General features: G+C 44.2%; 1 protein-coding gene across 1 annotated transcript in view; it reads right to left on the bottom strand.

The window, feature by feature from the left end:
• The window catches only part of LOC125460617 (FYVE, RhoGEF and PH domain-containing protein 5-like), a 102,308-nt gene that overhangs the window by 17,333 nt on the left and 66,452 nt on the right, over positions 1 to 18,523 (bottom strand). The window contains exons 13-16 of the mRNA XM_048548274.2: positions 15,526 to 15,605; positions 10,550 to 10,649; positions 5,725 to 5,865; positions 2,648 to 2,750 (exon numbers count right to left, since the gene is read on the bottom strand). Coding sequence (XP_048404231.1) covers positions 2,648 to 2,750; positions 5,725 to 5,865; positions 10,550 to 10,649; positions 15,526 to 15,605 — 424 coding nt within the window. The remainder of the gene's footprint in view (positions 1 to 2,647; positions 2,751 to 5,724; positions 5,866 to 10,549; positions 10,650 to 15,525; positions 15,606 to 18,523) is intronic.

Below are 18,523 nucleotides of genomic sequence, written 5' to 3'. Positions count from 1 at the left end.
TGTGAGGCAATTTTTTTTCACACAGGGTGATGTGTATGTGGAATGAACTGCCAGAGAAGTGGCAGATGCAGGTACAATTACAACATTTAAAAGGCATTTGGACAGGTACATGAATAGGAAAGGTTTAAAGAGCTATGGGACAAACGCAGGCAAGTAGGACTAGTTTAGTTTGGGAAACTTGGTCAGCGTGGATGAGAAGGGTCTGTTCATGTGCTATATGGCTGTGGGTCTATGATTCTATAATGAACAGTAAGATTCTGGGAAGCACCATGCATCAGAGGAATGTTACTGTGCATGTCCATCAGTTCTCAAGGTGTCGGAACATGTGAATAAACAGTTAAAGCGCACATGGCATGCTTACCTTCATTAGTCAAGACATCGATTTAAAGGACAGGGAAGTTCTTGGTTAGGCCACTGCTGGAGTATTGTGTGAAATCCACAGTATTAATGTGACAGCACTGGAGAGGCTGCAGAGACGTTTTGGTTTTCCTTAGAGCAGAGGAGACTGAGAGGGGACATGATTGAGCTGTACAAAATTATGAGGGGCACAGTCAGGGTAGACAGGAAGAAACATTTCCCCTTGATGGTGGGATCAATGACCAGGGGAAATAGATTTAAGGTAAGGGACAGAAGGTTTAGAGAGATGTGAGGAAAAGCTTTAATACCCAGAGGGCGGTGGGAATCTGGAACTCACTGCCTATAAGGGTGGTAGAGGCAGAAGCCCTCGTAACAGTGAAGAAGTATTTAGATGTGCATTTATGATGCCAAGGAATACAAGGCTATGGGTCAAGTGCTGGAAAATGGGATGAGAATAGTTAGGTAGTTATTTTTGATGGGTGCAGACTGGATGCGTGCTATAGATCGCTCTCACTTTATGACACACTCCCAACAGTCTGTTCCTGAATCTAACCACTCACTGCAATCAAACATGTTTCCTCATGCAATCTTTAGTTCTATTTCCATTCATCTTACATCAACATCATCAATTCTTTCCTGTTCCTTCTATCAACTCTGTCCAGACCCATTCTGGTTTTGTATACCTGTATAAAATCTCTCCTCAGCCCGCTCTTCTCACTTGAGAGAGGAGCTTAGAAGAATAAGAGGAGATCTGTTAGAAATCAATATTCCAATTTAGAAATTCTGACAGGGATTGACGGAATAAACACTGGAAAGATGTTTCCGATGACAGTGGAGTCTGGAACAAGGGATCCATGGTATAAAGATACAGGGTGGGGCATTTAGGACCGAGCTGATGAGAAATGTCCTAACCCAGAGTGGGCTGAACCTGTGGAATTCTCAGTTGCAGAAAATGGTTGAGGCCGAAACATTAAATGTTTTCAAGAAAAATTTAGATAAGAGTTCTTCGGGCTAAAGGGTATGGGCAGAAAGCAGGATAAGGGGACTGAGTTGGATGATTGAAAATGATCATTTTGAATGGCTGAGCAGGCTTGAAGCGCTGAATGGCCTAATCCTCCAATTTCCATGTTCCTATGTTAAAAGAAAAGTTAGTTGCTCCAATCAGGTGACATAACAGACGTTCCTCATTGCTGGGAATCTCCTTAATGAGTTCATATACTTTCGAAAGTATGGCACCCAGAACAGGACACAATCAAGTGCTTGAGTATATAATACAGAATGCATTAAAGAGGCCATGCGTTATATTGTGCCCTCCCAGCTTTTTCACATTGCTACAAGCCTTCGCCCCTGCCCCCCACAGATGACAGGGAAACAATGGCCGAGTGGTATTATCACTGGACTGTTAATCCAGAGACCCAGAAAAAAACTTGGAATTAAGAGTCTAATGATGATCATAAATCCAGTGCAGATTGTTGGGAAAACCCAGCTAGTTCACTAATGTCCTTTACGGAAGGAAACTGCTATCTTTACTTGGTCTGGCTTACACGTGACTCCAGAACCACAGCAATGTGGTTGACTCTTAACTGACCTCTTGGCATTAGAATTAGAAATGGAATTAGAATCCCCATAGTGTGGAAACAGGCCCTTCGGCCCAACAAGTCCACACCAAACCTCAGAGCATCCCACCTAGACCCATCCCCCTATAACCCACCTAATCTACACCTCCCTGAACACTATGGGCAATTTAGCATGGCCAATCCACCTAACCTCCACATCTTTGGACTGTGGGAGGAAAGCGGAGCATCCAGAGGAAACCCAAGCAGACACGGGGTGAATGTGCAAACTCCACACAGACAGTCGCCCAACTCTGGAATTGAACCTGGGTCTCTGGCGCTGAGAGGCAGCAGTGCTAACCGTTGTGCCACCGTGCCACCCATTAGGGATGGACAATAAATACTGGACTAGCCAGTTATGCCCTCATCCTGTGAAATAATTAAAAAGTCGGAGGAAGTGGGAGAGGTGGGTACAATTACAACATTTAAAGAACTTTTGGACAGCTACATGGATTGGAATGGTTTAGAGGGATTTAGGCCAAACACAGGCAGATGGGATTAGTTCAGTTCCAGAAAATTAGGCTGAAAGGCCTGTGTACGTACTATGACTCTATGACTCTTCCTCCTCCAGCATAACAGTGTCCTGGCTCCTCCCTCATATCACAGGACTCCCTCACCACTCCCACCTCTCAAGTAATTGCTCACCTCAACCCTGTGCTATGAGATACTGGTATTACCTTTTCTCTTCAGCTCCCTGTGGCACTGGTCACACACTCTGGCCATCCTGCCTTTCAGATACTTGAGTGGATACTTGTTCCTGGAACATGTTCGACATATAACCTGCAATAGGCAGACCAGAGAGATTGTGAGTACAACTATATTTGCTTTTACTCTCTAAAAGTCCTACCTCCAGTCTTTCCCCTCCAAAGCTTTGCGTCCTTTCAATGCATCATACCTCCCAATGCCACCTTCACCCAAACTCTATGTTTAAATCCCTCTAATTAGGTACCTGCCCCTGCCACAGTATGGAAGCAAAATCACAAATGGCATCTTGTGTAATTGACAAGGATTAACTTTCCTTCTTTGTCATTTTTAACCTGTCTATAGCACTTGACAAATTGACCACAATCAACTTGCTTAACACATCTCTCCTATGGTCCAAGATAATAAAATGTGAGGCTGGATGAACACAGCAGGCCAAGCAGCATCTCAGGAGCACAAAAGCTGACGTTTCGGGCCTGGACCCTTCATCAGAGAGGGGGATGGGGAGAGGGAGCTGGAATAAATAGGGAGAGAGGGGGAGGCGGATCGAAGATGGAGAGTAAAGAAGGTAGGTGGAGAGAGTATAGGTGGGGAGGTAGGGAGGGGGGAGGTAGGGAGGGGATAGGTCAGTCCAGGGAAGACGGACAGGTCAAGGAGGTGGGATGAGGTTAGTACGTAGCTGGGGGTGCGGCTTGGTGTGGGAGGAAGGGATGGGTGAGAGGAAGAACCGGTTAGGGATGCAGAGACAGGTTGGACTGGTTTTGGGATGCAGTGGGTGGGGGGGAAGAGCTGCATCCCTTCCCCTCCACCCACTGCATCCCAAAACCAGTCCAACCTGTCTCTGCATCCCTAACCGGTTCTTCCTCTCACCCATCCCTTCCTCCCACACCAAGCCGCACCCCCAGCTACCTACTAACCTCATCCCACCTCCTTGACCTGTCCGTCTTCCCTGGACTGACCTATCCCCTCCCTACCTCCCCACCTATACTCTCTCCACCTATCTTCTTTACTCCATCTTCGGTCCGCCTCCCCCTCTCTGCCTATTTATTCCAGCTCCCTCTCCCCATCCCCCTCTCTGATGAAGGGTCCAGGCCCGAAACGTCAGCTTTTGTGCTCCTGAGATGCTGCTTGGCCTGCTGTGTTCATCCAGCCTCACATTTTATTATCTTGGAATTCTCCAGCATCTGCAGTTCCTATTATCTCTCCTATGGTCCATTTGGGTGGGACTGGTCTCACCTGGTTCCATTCTTGCTATTGCATCATAGCTTGAGAATCATCGGAAATGGCTCAATTTCCTGTTTCTGTACCGTTAACTCTGCTCCCCCATGAAATTGTCCTTGACCCCCTGCTGCATCTCATTGGCAAAGCCTTTCAACTATAGACTGTCAATTTTCACATGTACACTAATGACATCCAATCCTACGTCTGCCACCGCCTCCATCAGTCCTTACACTGAATCTAAATTGTTACATTGCTTGTCTGACATTCGATATCAGATAAACAAAAACCTTCTCTAATTAAACAATATCAAAACCATTTTCTTTGCTTCCTGCCACCAGCTCCAGATCTCTCCCTGATAACTATTTGAAGCTGATCCAATGTGACAAACAACTTTAGAATCAAAGAGATCTACAACACACATAAAGGGCATTAGGCCCATCATGTCCACCATGACACCAGTCAAGACAGACGCATTACTAATCTAATTCCATTCTCCAGTATTTGTCCCTTAGACTTGTGCCTTGGCTTTGCAGGGGCACATCGAAATACTTCTTCGATGTTATGAGGGTTTTGCCTCTACCACACTGATGGGCAGTGAGTTCCAGATTTCTACCACCTTCTGGATGAAAATGTTTTTCCTCGCATCTCCTCTAAACCTTCTGCCCCTTACCTTAAATCTATGCCCCCTGGGTCATTGATCACTCCATCAATGGGAAAAGTTTCTTCCTGTATATCCCAACTATTTTCTACATCTCAATCTCCTCCTCTCTAAAGTGAACAACCCCAGTCTGTCCAAACTCTTTACAATACCGAAAATCTCCAGCCTAGCCAACATCCTTTGGTCATATTGGACCCCAAGCTGATTTCCAATCACATATTTGTTCCATCACTCTGACCACCCATTTTCAGTTGTATGAAGTTCCTCAACTTCACCCCATCTCAGCACATTACCTGCTGAAACCCTCGTTCCTGTCTTCATTACTTCGGACTCAACTATTCCAATCCTCCTATATTTTGCTGTCTGTAAACCTGAAGTCACCAAAAACCTACCACCCTTGACCCCTGTCAAATCCTGTTTCCCAACCAGTTTTGAGGAAGGGTCACCAGGCCTGAAACGTTATCTCGGTTTTCTCCTCCACAGGTGTTGCCAGACCTACTGAGCTTTTCTAGCAACTTTGTTTTTGTTGCTGATTTACAGCATCCACAGTTCTTTGGTTTTTACACTGATTCCTGGTCAAGCAACACTTCCTTTTCAAAACATTACTCCACATTTCCAAATCTCTTCATGATCTTTCCCTCTGTATCTCTGTAACTTCCCCCCAGCCCCACTTTCTCTGATATATTTGTGTTGCTCTAGATCAGGCCTCACGTGCACCCCGGAATTAAACCACTCCCACTCTAATCTCTATAAATCTCTATGACGTTGTGCCTTCAACACTGTGCCTTGAGTTTCCTCTTTAAGTAACCTTTGGCCTCAAATTGCCGTTCAAAGCAAAGTACCACAGATGCTGATGATTGGAAATAAAAGCAGAATGACTGGAGAAACTCAGCATCTGTGGAGAGAGAAAAATAAAGTTTATATTTGAGTCCAGGGACTCTTCTGAAGAACAGGCCATTCAAAAAACAGTCAATTCAGATTTGAAATGCTAACTCTGTTTCTCTCTCCACAGATGCTGCTAGACCTGTTGAGTTTCTCCAGCCATAGTTCCACGTCAGATTCTATTTGCTCCAACGAATCATGTTGCTACATTTCACTTATGTTAAAGTCACTATATAAATGCATGCAGTAGTTTAAGTGGCTTCTGATAGGGCAATGATAGAGTTGACCTACCTTCCCACATGCATTGCAGTGTTGACGTCTCCATGTCAGGGAGAAGTCACTTGAGCAGATCATACACATCCCCACTCGGGAGTCAGGGATCAGCATTGGAGGCTTGGCACCCAGACCGCTGTCAGTCTTCTCTGAGAACAGCTGGAGAAAGGGCACACAGTAAGGACAGCCATTAAATTCACAGAGATCTTGGGAGGAAACAAGATTGTAGTTGGATCAGAGTACAGTGAACACAGAGGGCTATAACTTCAAATTGGCTCAGAGTCCAGACCATTGTCCTACCCCATCATCAAGAATGTGTGTATCTGTTTCTTCTGGAAGTGTGACTGATTTTGCAGTTCAGTGGGAAAAATGGGTCCCACATTTTAACCATCAGAGACAATGGGAATTGCAGATGCTGGAGAATCCAAGATAACAAAGTGTGGCACTGGATGAACACAGCAGGCCAAGCAACATCTTAGGAGCACAAAAGCTGACGTTTCAGGCCTAGACCCTTCAACCTGAGTCAATAGATGTGAGGCTGAAAAAGAATAGCAGGTTAGACAGCGTCAGGGGAGCAGGCACATCAATGTTTCAAGCTGTCTGACCTGCTGAGTTCCTGCCTACTAACCAGAAATGACTGAGAGATTCAACTATTTTCTGACAGGTGGTTGACATATCTGAAGTTTTCTTGTGTGGCACAGAAGGACTGCTAAAGGTCCTTCTTCCTGGAGATTATTTCCCGTCAGCTTTTGTGCTCCTAAGATGCTGCTTGGCCTGCTGTGTTCATCCAGCTACACACTTTGTTATCCCACATTTTAACCATGTTGTCTTAGCCTTGGCTCTTTTTCTAGTTGCAACATACGACAGGATCAAAAGGATTTGGCAGTCTAGCCTGGAGGAGCAATCTCAGAGATGTGATAGGACATTTACTAAAGAAACGCAAGCAGGTATTGTCCATAGTCATCAGTTCTCTGCTTGTGCATTATTTTCTGGCTTTCCTGATGCTGTGATCCTGTCGGATGCCCTTGGGGAAAAAGGTCAGGTGTGTCAATCCTCAGTCAAATAGGAGTTACCCCATCCTTTAATGCAGCAGCTCACTCACCAACTGTGTCAGCACTCTAATGCTTCTGCACAGCTCACACCAGGCCTGCCTCCTTATCAGAAGACAATAAGGATGCAAATGCTGGAAACCTGAGTCGATAGATGTGAGGCTGAAAAAGCATAGCAGGTTAGACAGTGTCAGGGGAGCAGACACATCAATGTTTCAGGCTATCTGACCTGCTGTGTTCCTGCCTCCTCACCAGATCTGACTGTGAGAGATTCAACTATTTTCTGACAGGTGGTTGGCATATCTGAAGTTTTCCTGCGTGGCACAGAAAGACTGCTAAAGGTCCTTCTTCCCCACAATACACAGAAAACATAAGAAATAGAGCAGATCATTCTGCCCATTAAGCCTGGTCCAACAGTCAATGAGATCATGTCTGATCTTGGGTTTCAACTCCACTTCCCTACTCCCTATATCCATGGAGTTCCTGAGAGATCAAACATCAGCACAACTCCGCTTTAAATATGTTCAACGTTGGAGACTCCACAACGCTCCAGGGTAGAGAATTGCAAAGATTGTCAACTCTTTGAAAGAAACTTCTCATTTCAGTTCCTAATCAGTCCCTAATCTTTGTGGGAAGATGATATCATAAGATGGATGCAATGGAGACAGAAAAACTGGGAGAATGGGAATGGAGTCCTTCCAGGAAGCAGGGTATGAGGAGATGTAAGGTCAAGGTAACTGTGGGAGGCAGTGGGTTTGTGGTGGACATTGGAGGACAACCTATCATCAGAAATGCAAACAGTTAAGTCAAGAAATGAAGGGAGGACTCAGAGATGGAACAGGTGAAGGTGAAAGCAAGATGGAAACTGGAAGAGGTAAAGGGAACTGCAGATGCTGGAGAATCCGAGATAACAAAGTGTGGAGCTATATGAACACAGCAGGCCAAGCAGCATCTCAGGAGCACAAAAGCTGACATTTCGGGCCTAGACACTCCATCAGAAAAGGGGGATGGGGAGAGGATTCTGAAATAAATAGGGAGAGAGGGGGAGGCGGACTGAAGATGGATAGAGGTGAAGATAAGTGGAGAGGAGAGTATAGGTGAGGAGGTAGGGAGGGGATAGGTCAGTCTGAGGAGGATGGACAGGTCAAGGGGGCGGAATGAGGTTAGTAGGTAGGAAATGGAGGTGCAGCTTGAGGTGGGAGGAGGGGTTAGGTGAGAGGAAGAACCAGTTAGGGAGGTGGACTCGAGCTGGGCTGGTTTTGGGATGCATTGGGCGGTGGGGAGATTTTGCAGCTGGTGAAATCCACATTGATACCATTGGGCTGCAGGGTTCCCAAGCGGTTGCTGTTCCTGCAACCAACGGGTGGCATCATTATGGCACTTCAGGAGGCCCAGGATGGACATGTCGTCTAAGGAATGGAAGGTTGATTTAAAATGGTTCGCCACTAGGAAGTGCAGTTGTTTATTGCGAACCGAGCATAGATGTTCTGCAAAGCGGTCCCCAAGCCTCCACTTGGTTTCCCCAATGTAGAGATAGCCACAACGGGTACAGCGGATGCAGTATACCACATTGGCGGATGTGCAGGTGAACATCTGCTTGATGTGGAAAGTCATCTTGGGGCCTGAGATGAGGATGATGGAGGAGGTGTGGGGGCATGTGTAGCACTTCCTGCGGTTGCAGGGGAAAATGCCAGGTGTGGTGGGATTGGAGGGGAGTGTGGAGCGGACCAGGAGGTCGCAGAGAGAGTGGCCTCTCTGGAAGGATGGAAAAATGTCTTTAGTGGTGGGGTCAGATTGTAGATGGTGGAAATGTCAGAGGAGACATTTCTTCAGCCAGAGAGTGGTGGGCCTGAGGAATTCATTGCCACAGAGCACAGTGGAGACCGGGCCATTATATGTCTTCAAGGCAGAGACAAATAAATTCTTGATCTCTCAGAATTAAGGGCTACGGGGACAGTGCAGGGAAGGGGAGTTGAAATGCTCATCAGCCATGATTAAATGGCGGAGTGGACTCGATGGGCCGAATGGCCTTACTTCCACTCCTGTGTCACATGGTCTTATGGACTAAGGGGATTCTCTTTTGGCGGCGGTAGCTGTGGGAGTCGACTCCTAGAATACACCTCCTCCCATCCACCTTCCTGCAAAAATTCCATCCGCTATTCTCAATTCCTTCGCCTCCGCCACATCTGCTCCCAGGATGAGGCATTCCACTCCTGTACATCCCAGATGTCCTCGTTCTTCAAGGACCGCAACTTCCCCACCACAGTGGTCGAGAACACCCTCGACCGTGTCTCCCGCATTTCCTGCAACTCATCCCTCACACCCCGCCCTTACAATAACTGCCAAAAGAGAATCCCCCTAGTCCTCACATACCACCCCACCAACCTCAGGATACAACGCATCATCCTCCGACACTTCCTCCTTAACTTTAGGTCCTAGAAGCTGTAAGGTGCCTGAACAGAAAATGAGGCGTTGTTCCTCCAGCTTTGTTGGAACCCTGTGACAGGCCCAGCACAGAAACAAGGTGGTGTCTTGAAAGGGCAGCATCTGAAAGGCCAGAGCTATTCCCAAGGACAGTGTGCTGGGTGCTCTGCTAAGTGGTCACCCAATCTGTTTTTGGTTTCCCCACTATAATGGAACTGCATTGTGAGCAGCAAATGCAGTAGACTAGATTGAAAGGAGCACAGATAAAACACTGCTTCATCGGGACAGTGAGGGAGGCAGGAAGGGAAGGGGTGAATACTACACCTTCTGCAATTGCATGGGAAGGTGACCTGGGAGGAAACTGGATGAGGAAGTGTTAGAAGTGATTGAGAAGTGGACTAGATTGTTACAAACAGAATGGTTCCTGCGGAATGCTGACAGTGATTTAAACCTTCAAGTTTGGGAGAAATCATATCAAACTTAGAACGTTAACTCTGTTTCTATCTCCACGGATGCTGCCAAACCTGCTGAGGTTTTGATTTGATTTCGTTTGATTTGAATTTTGATTTTTGATTTATTATTGTCACATGTACTGAGACACAGTGTTATTTTGCATGCAAATCATATCTTACATAAGTATATCAGGGTAATAGAACTGAATACAGAATATAGTATTACAGCTGCAGAGAAAGTGCACAGAAACATCACAGTCTGTGTGTTTTTGAACAACCTCATTTTTGCCCACATTATAACACAGTTGTCACCTTGTTGCCCACTGCCTGAACCCTGTCTACATCTCTTCGAAACCTCTCTGTGTCCTTCCTACAATTTATTTTCCACTTAGCTTTATATTCTCAGCAAGTATAAATGCAGCTAGGGGAAGGTGGTGGGATTGTTATAATGTCATTGAATTAATCCAGAGGTCCTGGCTAATACTCAGAGTTCAAGTCCTACCATGGTAGTGAGTAGAATTTAGTTTATAAAGCTCAAATATAAAACTAATCCCTGTGATGGTTGACATAGCAGTTATAATTGATTGTTTATAAAAACCCACCCCATTTGTGCACATTCTTTGAGGAGAGAAATCTTCCATCCTTACCTTTTCAGCCTACGTGTGACTCCAGACCTATAGCAACATGGCTGACTCTTATCTACGCTCCAAAATCGCAAAAGTTGCCACTAGTTTGAGGGCCATTTGAGATGGGCAACAAATGTTGATCTTGCCAGGAATGACAATTTTGCATTGAGGAATAAAGAGAACAAAATCACTTTGTCTGTTTGCCTCACACAATGAAATGTTTGCTAGAACTATGATCTGTATCAACACCGGGAAATAATGATGATAATATGATCTCTATTGCAACACTAACCTCAGCATTCCCTCTCAGGCCCAAGAGTGTCTGTGTCCTCTGATAATCATCTACTACTTTGCTGATATCAGCTAGCCACTCATCGCGCTCTGTAGAGGAACTGACAAAAGAAAAGTTGGATCAATCATGATTGACTAAATAAAAAAGAATTACTGATATCAAACTGGACACACTCTACAATTGTTTCAACTAAACAAAGCCATACATTTCTCTGAACAGAGTAAACCTGCCTGGTTTACAATTTAAGCAATGCCTGGCAGTGAACTGTCAATCATCATTAGCTGTTGCATTCACCTGGGCAAGGCCTCTACCAATCAAGTTCCATTTTCTATCAATCAGCACTCTCTTGTCGTACAGTGTAAAATATTGGATTTACTCTTTATTGGCATTCCTATCAATTTTCTTGATGAGTGGAAGACAAAATGTGTTAGCAAAATATGCTTTTTTCAGCAATAATTCAGCACTATATTACCAAACAACTAGCTGACTGCTAATTCATGGTGACAAGTTCTTGCTGGAATTTAAGAGATAATGAGCTTATATCGAGATGGACTACAGCAGCTGTTGCATACCAAGAAAGATAAAATCTAAAGACAGGGTCCCTGTTAACTACGTCAGGGGAACCTAATTCACAGCAAGCATTAGAAGCTAGCAAGAAGATTCCTAGCTGTAGAGCTGACTGAAAGACAAAAAAGGTCTATTAAAAGTTGCTTCCAGATTGAATGTAAACAGGAGAAATAACAAGATCTGAGTGACACCTAAGGACAGGACCAGGCTGATTAGTTTGTAAGGAACAATCTTGAGGGATTAAGTGTACATATCAGTTATTTAAAAAGTGTAAAAACAAAGATGAACTGAAAAGAGAAAAGCCCTAGAAATATGTCATAGTCAGCATACGAAAAGGAGAATCACAGAGGAAAGGTAAGGGGAAGCATCTTTTAGATGAAGTATTGAGAAAAGTTAATGGGTAAGACTAACTTTGAGTTTGGATCATGGTAGGCAAGGACATCCAAGTGGAATGTATGACCTCTCATATGACAGGACCCTACTGGTATCTGCCATGACCAAGTGTGCAGGAAGAGGTCTAGCTGCACAAACCTGAGCTCCGGGTTTCAGAGCCCCAGTGGCAGCTGGAGAGACAGTGGCACATCCGCAAGACTGGGAGGTATGTGGGTTTTATGTTTAGAGAGGTGATGGGACAGGAGGAAAGAAGGGAACAGGTGAGCACAAGGCAGTCAAGGAGAGACAGGCAGGAATCCCCTGGGGTCTCCTTACAAATCAGTTTTCTGATTTGGAAGCTGAGGAGGGTACTGGTTCCTCAAGGGAGTGCAAACAGTGCCAGGCTTCTGGCGCCATGAGTGGCCTGACTGTACAGGAGGAAGGAGAAAGCAGGAATGGTAGAGATAAGTGATCCATTAATTAGGGAAAGAGACAGGCATTTCTGCAGCCACAGATGAGACTCCAGGATGGTGTGTTGTCTCCCTGGTGCAGGGTCAAAGCCATCAATGAGCAGCTGCAGGGGTTTCTGAAGCATATGGGTGTCAAAGCTGAGGATGTAGTGCACATTGGTACTAATAATATTGGCAGAACAAGGGATGAGATCTTGCATCAAGACTTCAAGGAGCTGGGCAGTAATTAAAATTGTGGTTTGGCCACATTTGGAGTACTGTGTACAGTTCTGGTCACTACATTACCAAAAGGATGTGGATGCTTTGGAGAGGGTGCAGAGGAGGTTCACCAGGATGTTGCCTGGTATGAAGGGTGCTAGCTATGAAGAGAGGTTGAGTAGATTAGGATTATTTTCATTAGAAAGACGGAGATTGAGGGGGGAACCTGATTGAGGTCTACAAAATCATGAGGGGTATAGACAGGGTGGATAGCAAGAAGCTTTTTCCCCCAGAGTGGGAGACTCAATTACTAGGGGTCATGAGTTCAAAGTGAGAGGAGGAAAGTTTAAGGGAGATATGCGTGGAAAGTTTGTTACACAGAGGGTGGTGGGCACCTGGAACGCGTTGCCAGCGGAGGTGGTAGAGGCAGACACGTTAGCGTCTTTTAAGATATATTTGGACAGGTACATGGATGGGGAGGGAGCAAATGGACACAGACCGTTAGAAAATAGATGACAGGTTAGACAGAGGATCTTGATCGGCGCAGGCTTGGAGGGCCGAAGGGCCTGTTCCTGTGCTGTAATTTTCTTTGTTCTAAAAAGCAGGACTTCTCGGTGCCATCTGCCAACAACAACAGAAATGGAAGAGAGCAGATAAATGCAAGGCTCAAGAGCTGGTACTGGAGGGAGGGTTTTAGATTCCTGGATCATTAGTATCATGTCTGAGGAAGGTAGGACCACTACAAGCAGGACCGTCTGCACCTGAATCAGAATGGGACCATTGTGGGAGGGTTTGCTAGTGCTGTCAGCAGGAGTTTAATTTGCTTCAGCAGGGACAGGGAACACAGTGTGTTATTTTAACAGCAAAATCATATAACTTGGTAAAGGAGCTTAGGCAGAAGGAATTCAGCCACGTGGTGTCTCAAAGGCGTAAGGTGAGGCTGGATGGCCTGTACTTGAAAGCTGGAAGTATTAGAATAAAGAGAGATGTATTAAGCATGTGGATTGACGAGTCGAACTGCAATGTTGTTGTCATCACAAACTTGTTTGAGGGATAGGAGTGACAACTCAATATTCCAGACTACAGGATCTTCAGGCAGCATGGGGGCAGGCTGTAAAAGGGTAGATAGTATCAGATTATTAATTAAGGAGTCAGTTACTGCAATAAAGAGGATATCTTGGAAGAGTCTTCAAATTAGGCTTTGTAGGTAGAGTTTCAGACTTAAAAAGCAGGCAGTCCCACTTATAGGAGTGTACTGTAGGCCTTAAAACAGACAGCAGGCTGCTCCTGGCCCATAACCCTCCAAACCTTTCCCATTTATGTACTTTTCAAATGTCTTTTAAATGTTGCAATTGTACCTACTCCTGCCACTTTCTCAGGAAGTTCATTCTACAAGTGAACCACCCACTATGCAAAAAATTTGCCCCTCATCTTTTATAAATCTCTCTTATCTCACCTTAGAAATGTGTCCCCTAGTCTTGAAATCCCCCAATTTAAGAAAAAGACACCTACCATTAACTCTATCTATACCCTTCATTATTGTATAAACTTCTATAAGGTTGCCTCTCAACCTCCCAAGCTCCAGTAACAAAAGTCCCAGACAATCCAGCCTTTCACTATAACTCAAACCTTCCATACCCAGCAACATCCGAGACTAATGCCAGGAATGAGGGATTTTAGATACAGGGAAAGACATCATCGCTCTTTATTGCAGTAACTGAATCCTTAGTTAATAATCTGACACTCTCTCCCCTTTTACAGCCTGCCTCTTTTCTGCCTGAAGATCCTATAGTTGGAATATTGAGCTGTCAGTCCTATCCCTTCCTCAACCAAGTTTCACTGCTCTCTTTGAGATGGGTAATCAGCACAGACATGATTAGCCTCCTTCTTACCATAAAATTCTATGATTACAGAATTTCTACAACCCCAATATTAATTGGGATAGTCATGGTTAGAACTTTTTTTTAATTTCAATATGTAGATGGACTTAGAATGGACGGTGCAACAGTGGACCTAATTCTGGCGTACAAAGCCAGACAGGTGTTTGAGGTAGCAATGGAGGAATATTTTAGTGATAGTGACTATAACACCATAAGTTCATTATAGACAGGAAAGATGAGGGTCTGCAGAAGATTTTGGATTGGGTAAGGCAGAAATTATTAAAATAAGGCAGGAAGTGGCCAAAGTGGATTGGGAATAATGGCTGCAGGATAAGTCTACAGAACAGTGGGCGGTGTTTAAAACTGGTACTGGGGAGAGTACATGCAACATTGGGGTGAAATGTAGGAGCAACAGAGAACATTGGATGTCTTGGAATATTCAGATCTGGATAAAAAGGAAAAGAGGGCATACAATAGGAACAAAGGCAGTAAATCAAAAAATCCCAAGTGGGATATAAAACGTGCAGGGGGATCCTTAAGAAAACAGTTAGGAGAGCAAAATGTGGATATGAAAAATCATGGCAGGTAAAATCAGACAGAATCTCAAGATATTCCACACGTGTATCAAGGGGCAGAGAATAACCAGATAAAGAGTAAAACCCATCAGGGACCAAGTGGGAGATCTGTGCTTGCAGTCAGAGGACACTGGTTGTGTATTAAATGAATATTTAATTCCTATGAGTCTTCACTCGGGAGAAAGATGTTGCAAGTACAGAATTCAGGAAGATGGATTATATGGTCCTTGAGCATTTTGATACATGAATGAGGAGGAATTAGAAGCTTAGGCAGACTTAAAATTGGACAAATCCCCAAGTTCAGATGTGTTGTTTACCAGGCTGCTGGGAGAGATGTGGGAAGAAATCAAGGGGCCCTGACCCAAATTTCTAAACTGACTCTAGCCAAGGAAGACATGCCAGATGGGTGGAAGACAGCTAATGTGGTTCCAGTCTATTAAAAAAAAGTGTGGTTGAGATAGACCAGGGAACAATAGACAAATGAGTCTAACAACAATGATAGAGAAACTACTGGAGAAAATTCGAAAGGAGAAATTTAGAGAGGTAAGGTTTAATCAGAGGTAGTCAGCATGGCATTATCAGAGGGAGATCATGCCTAACAAATTTGGTAGAACATTTCGAAGAGATGACTAAATGTTTAAATGTGGATAGTGCAGTTGATACAGTTAATATGAATTTCGCACAACCTTTGACAAGGTCCCACATGGAAAACTGATGAAGTAGGCAAAAGCTCGTGTGATCCAGGGTAACTTGACAAGATGGATCCAAAACTGGCTTTGTGATGGGAGATGAATGCTGGAATAATTCATCAATTGTCATGTCTCTTGCTTCACGTTTAATGTTACATTTTTATGAGAGCGGCCTGATTAGCATGGAAACCAGGATTGATTATTTTGTCATGGTATTGCAGTTACCTGGCACAGAGTGTGATGGAGCCTCGCACACTCTGGATCCTCAGTAGCTTCTCAGTCTCTTCGACAGGCACTCTGTTCACCTGCCAATACAACAAACGAGGGAATCAAGGCTTCAGAGCATACATCTTGAGCAATCTTCCAGTGATAACACCTATCCACAGCACTCTTCCAAAGGAGGTATCAGGAAAAACCTGTGACTAGCACAGCACTAGTCTGGCTCATTTTGTACACTTCAAAATGAAGAAGAATGTTCAATTCCATGTATTACTGTCTCTTTTTCATCTGGGTCTAGTAAGATTCCAAACTAGGCTTCTCTTTTCCCAATAAAATCCAACTCCTCCCCCTGCTCCTTGTCACCTAACTCCCAACATCCCCACATCCTTCCATCTGTCACTATATCCATATTGTCTTTATGTACACCCCACATCTTGGGCGTACATCTTGTTTTGTAATGTCTTTTTCTCAAGTGTTGTACCAGTTCATTTACAAACTTGATTTCATATTCCCGATGACGCATGAAGCAGTGCAATTAACATGTTACTGGGAATGGCCAATCAGATCTCAAGTTTGAGAGATTTGGAATTGTTTGCGGCACAGAAAGTGAAAATTCAGGTAACCGAACCCCTGACAGCAGCCTGCTGAGCATTCCAGTCAATCTCACTCTGCTCAGTCACTACACCTAACCATAAACATAAAACTAAACCCTGACCCTGAATCTAACCCTAACCTAACTGTAAACCTAAAACTAAACCCTGACTCTTAACCTAACCCTAATCCGAGCGTGAGCCCTATCTCTAGCTCAAACCCTTACTCTGGCAGTAACATTAGCATTAGACCTTGCAAGTCTATCAAACTTTCAGTTGAAATCATTGATCATTTACTATTCCACTACGACAAATACTCTGGTTAAATAAGGCCCAATCAAAACATTTTGAATTCATAGTACAGTTCAATATTCTTACCACTGATAGTCTGGAAAGAAATTTGAAAGAGATATCTAGGTTGGTTATCCTCTGTGAGACTAAAAAGGCAAGGTGGGGCATCTGGTATCAGGTCTATGTGGGAAAGCTGATGTAATATGTTTCACAGTCTGGGACTCTGGGTCATCTTTCAGCTCTGACTGAAAGTTGGTAAGACCCGCACAAAGTCTCCCTGTATGAGTTAACCTAACAAGAACTTGCAAGCTAGTGTCCTCAAGACAGCAAGGGATCACTTGAAAGTGTCACCTTGGCCTGAGAACTAGGAAAACATTGAAGTTCACATGAAGAGTGAAAAGGACACCTCTCTCTGAGGAAAATTTGATGTGGCCTGAAATTCTGGGTGATTAGTCCTTGTGGTAGAGAGAAATTTCAGAGTTTTGTACTCCATAGTGCTAGAGACAATACTGGTCTGATTGTTTCACTCTATCATTCTTGTTAAACCAGGAAGTTCTAAGTGGTTACTGTTTCATACAATAAACCTGCATTTAACCTGATAGTAATTCAAAATTAATTTAAATCTAACGCAAAATTGAAGAACAGTTAATGGCACAAAGTATTGATTCAAACCGCATTCCAACAATTACTTGTTGTAGAATAATGTTGGATTCTGGAACAATTTACCAGATAATCAGAACATATTGTGAAATTCTTTACATGCAGGTAAGAAGATGAAAGACTGAATGGAATTCTCACAAAAGTATCCATGCTGATCTCTGGATGCAGCACAGCAACAAATCATAGTGAGCGCACATGCCACTGAGGAACAAAGGCCTGAGGAATGATAACCCAAACCCAACACTAAGCTCATGGTGTACACAGTAGTAGTGTTATCCCTGGAGGAGGCATGGACAATGCCCAGCAGATATCTCAAATCCTCAGGGAGATATCCCCAGTGATGGCTCCGCAGAATCCTGCAAATCCACTGCAGGACAGCACTTCAAAACAGACCCCAGTCTCATTGTTAATCAGCTGCATTGGCCAGATTGCACCTTCCGCATGCCTGCCATGAAACTTCCAGAACAAGCTCTCTGTCTCTTTCCAGAGCTCCATCACAGCAAGCAAGCCTCCCTGAACAATCACAATACTCTCAATGATTTATGTGAATGTCCGGACTGACAGTGTCCAAATTGGAGATGAAAGGAAAAGGCAGGGTCAAAGCTCACACAGTAGGAAGGAAAAAGCCAAAGCCCCAAGTAAACTGTCTAGCTGTCTGCTCAAACATCAATGTGATCATTGTAATGGATTCAGTGAGAGGGACCTGACAGAATGCGAGTTTGCTGATTGGAACTATTAACCTGGTCCAATCAGGGACCCCTGGCTGATAGATAGAAACAGGAGCGTCAGAGGTTCCATTCATTCTAGGAGTTGGCTCTGAAGGGGTCAGGTCAGTGTCAAGAACTTTCTACATAAAAATAAAGGATGATATGGGGACAGGGCACCTCTGTGGAGTTATTTCAGTATCTAAGGGACAGTCATGTCAACACAGATTCCTCAGAATCAAACACACCACAAGCAGACTCGAAGGAATGCGGACGGAATGACCTCCAAGTTCAGGGTTTCAAACTTCTCATGTGAAACGTTTGAAGTAATGTTTGTTTGCGGTACTGACTTCTTTAAATGCACGGTTACAATGTAATACTGAAATTTTCTACACCTCACTGTTGTCTCTGAATTGCTAAAAACAAAATGCTGTTGAATTAGAGCAGCAGACTGAAGAAATATTCTTGAACAGTATATTTATTTAGGCAGCCAGTTAAAAATCATAGCTTTTATAAAGCCACATTGATGTTTAAGATGTCACATCAATATCTTTCTTGTCCCAGAGTGGGAGTAGGATTGAAATGTGGCTGGGAGGGGGATATCTTCTCCATAAACAGTATGGTGTTAGACAGAAAAGACACCTCTGGTGATACTCAGCTGCTCCACGGTCTGAAATACAATGATTAACTCAACCAGCACTTCTGAGCTATCCAGGTCAGATCTTCCTTCAGCGTTAGAGCTGCACCCATATCAGGCAG

This window comes from Stegostoma tigrinum, chromosome 11 (assembly GCF_030684315.1).
Source record: "Stegostoma tigrinum isolate sSteTig4 chromosome 11, sSteTig4.hap1, whole genome shotgun sequence".
In the NCBI taxonomy this organism is placed as follows: Eukaryota; Metazoa; Chordata; class Chondrichthyes; order Orectolobiformes; family Stegostomatidae; genus Stegostoma; species Stegostoma tigrinum.
Note: the sequence above shows the minus strand (reverse complement) of the source record. Positions and strands in the feature narration are given on the sequence as shown.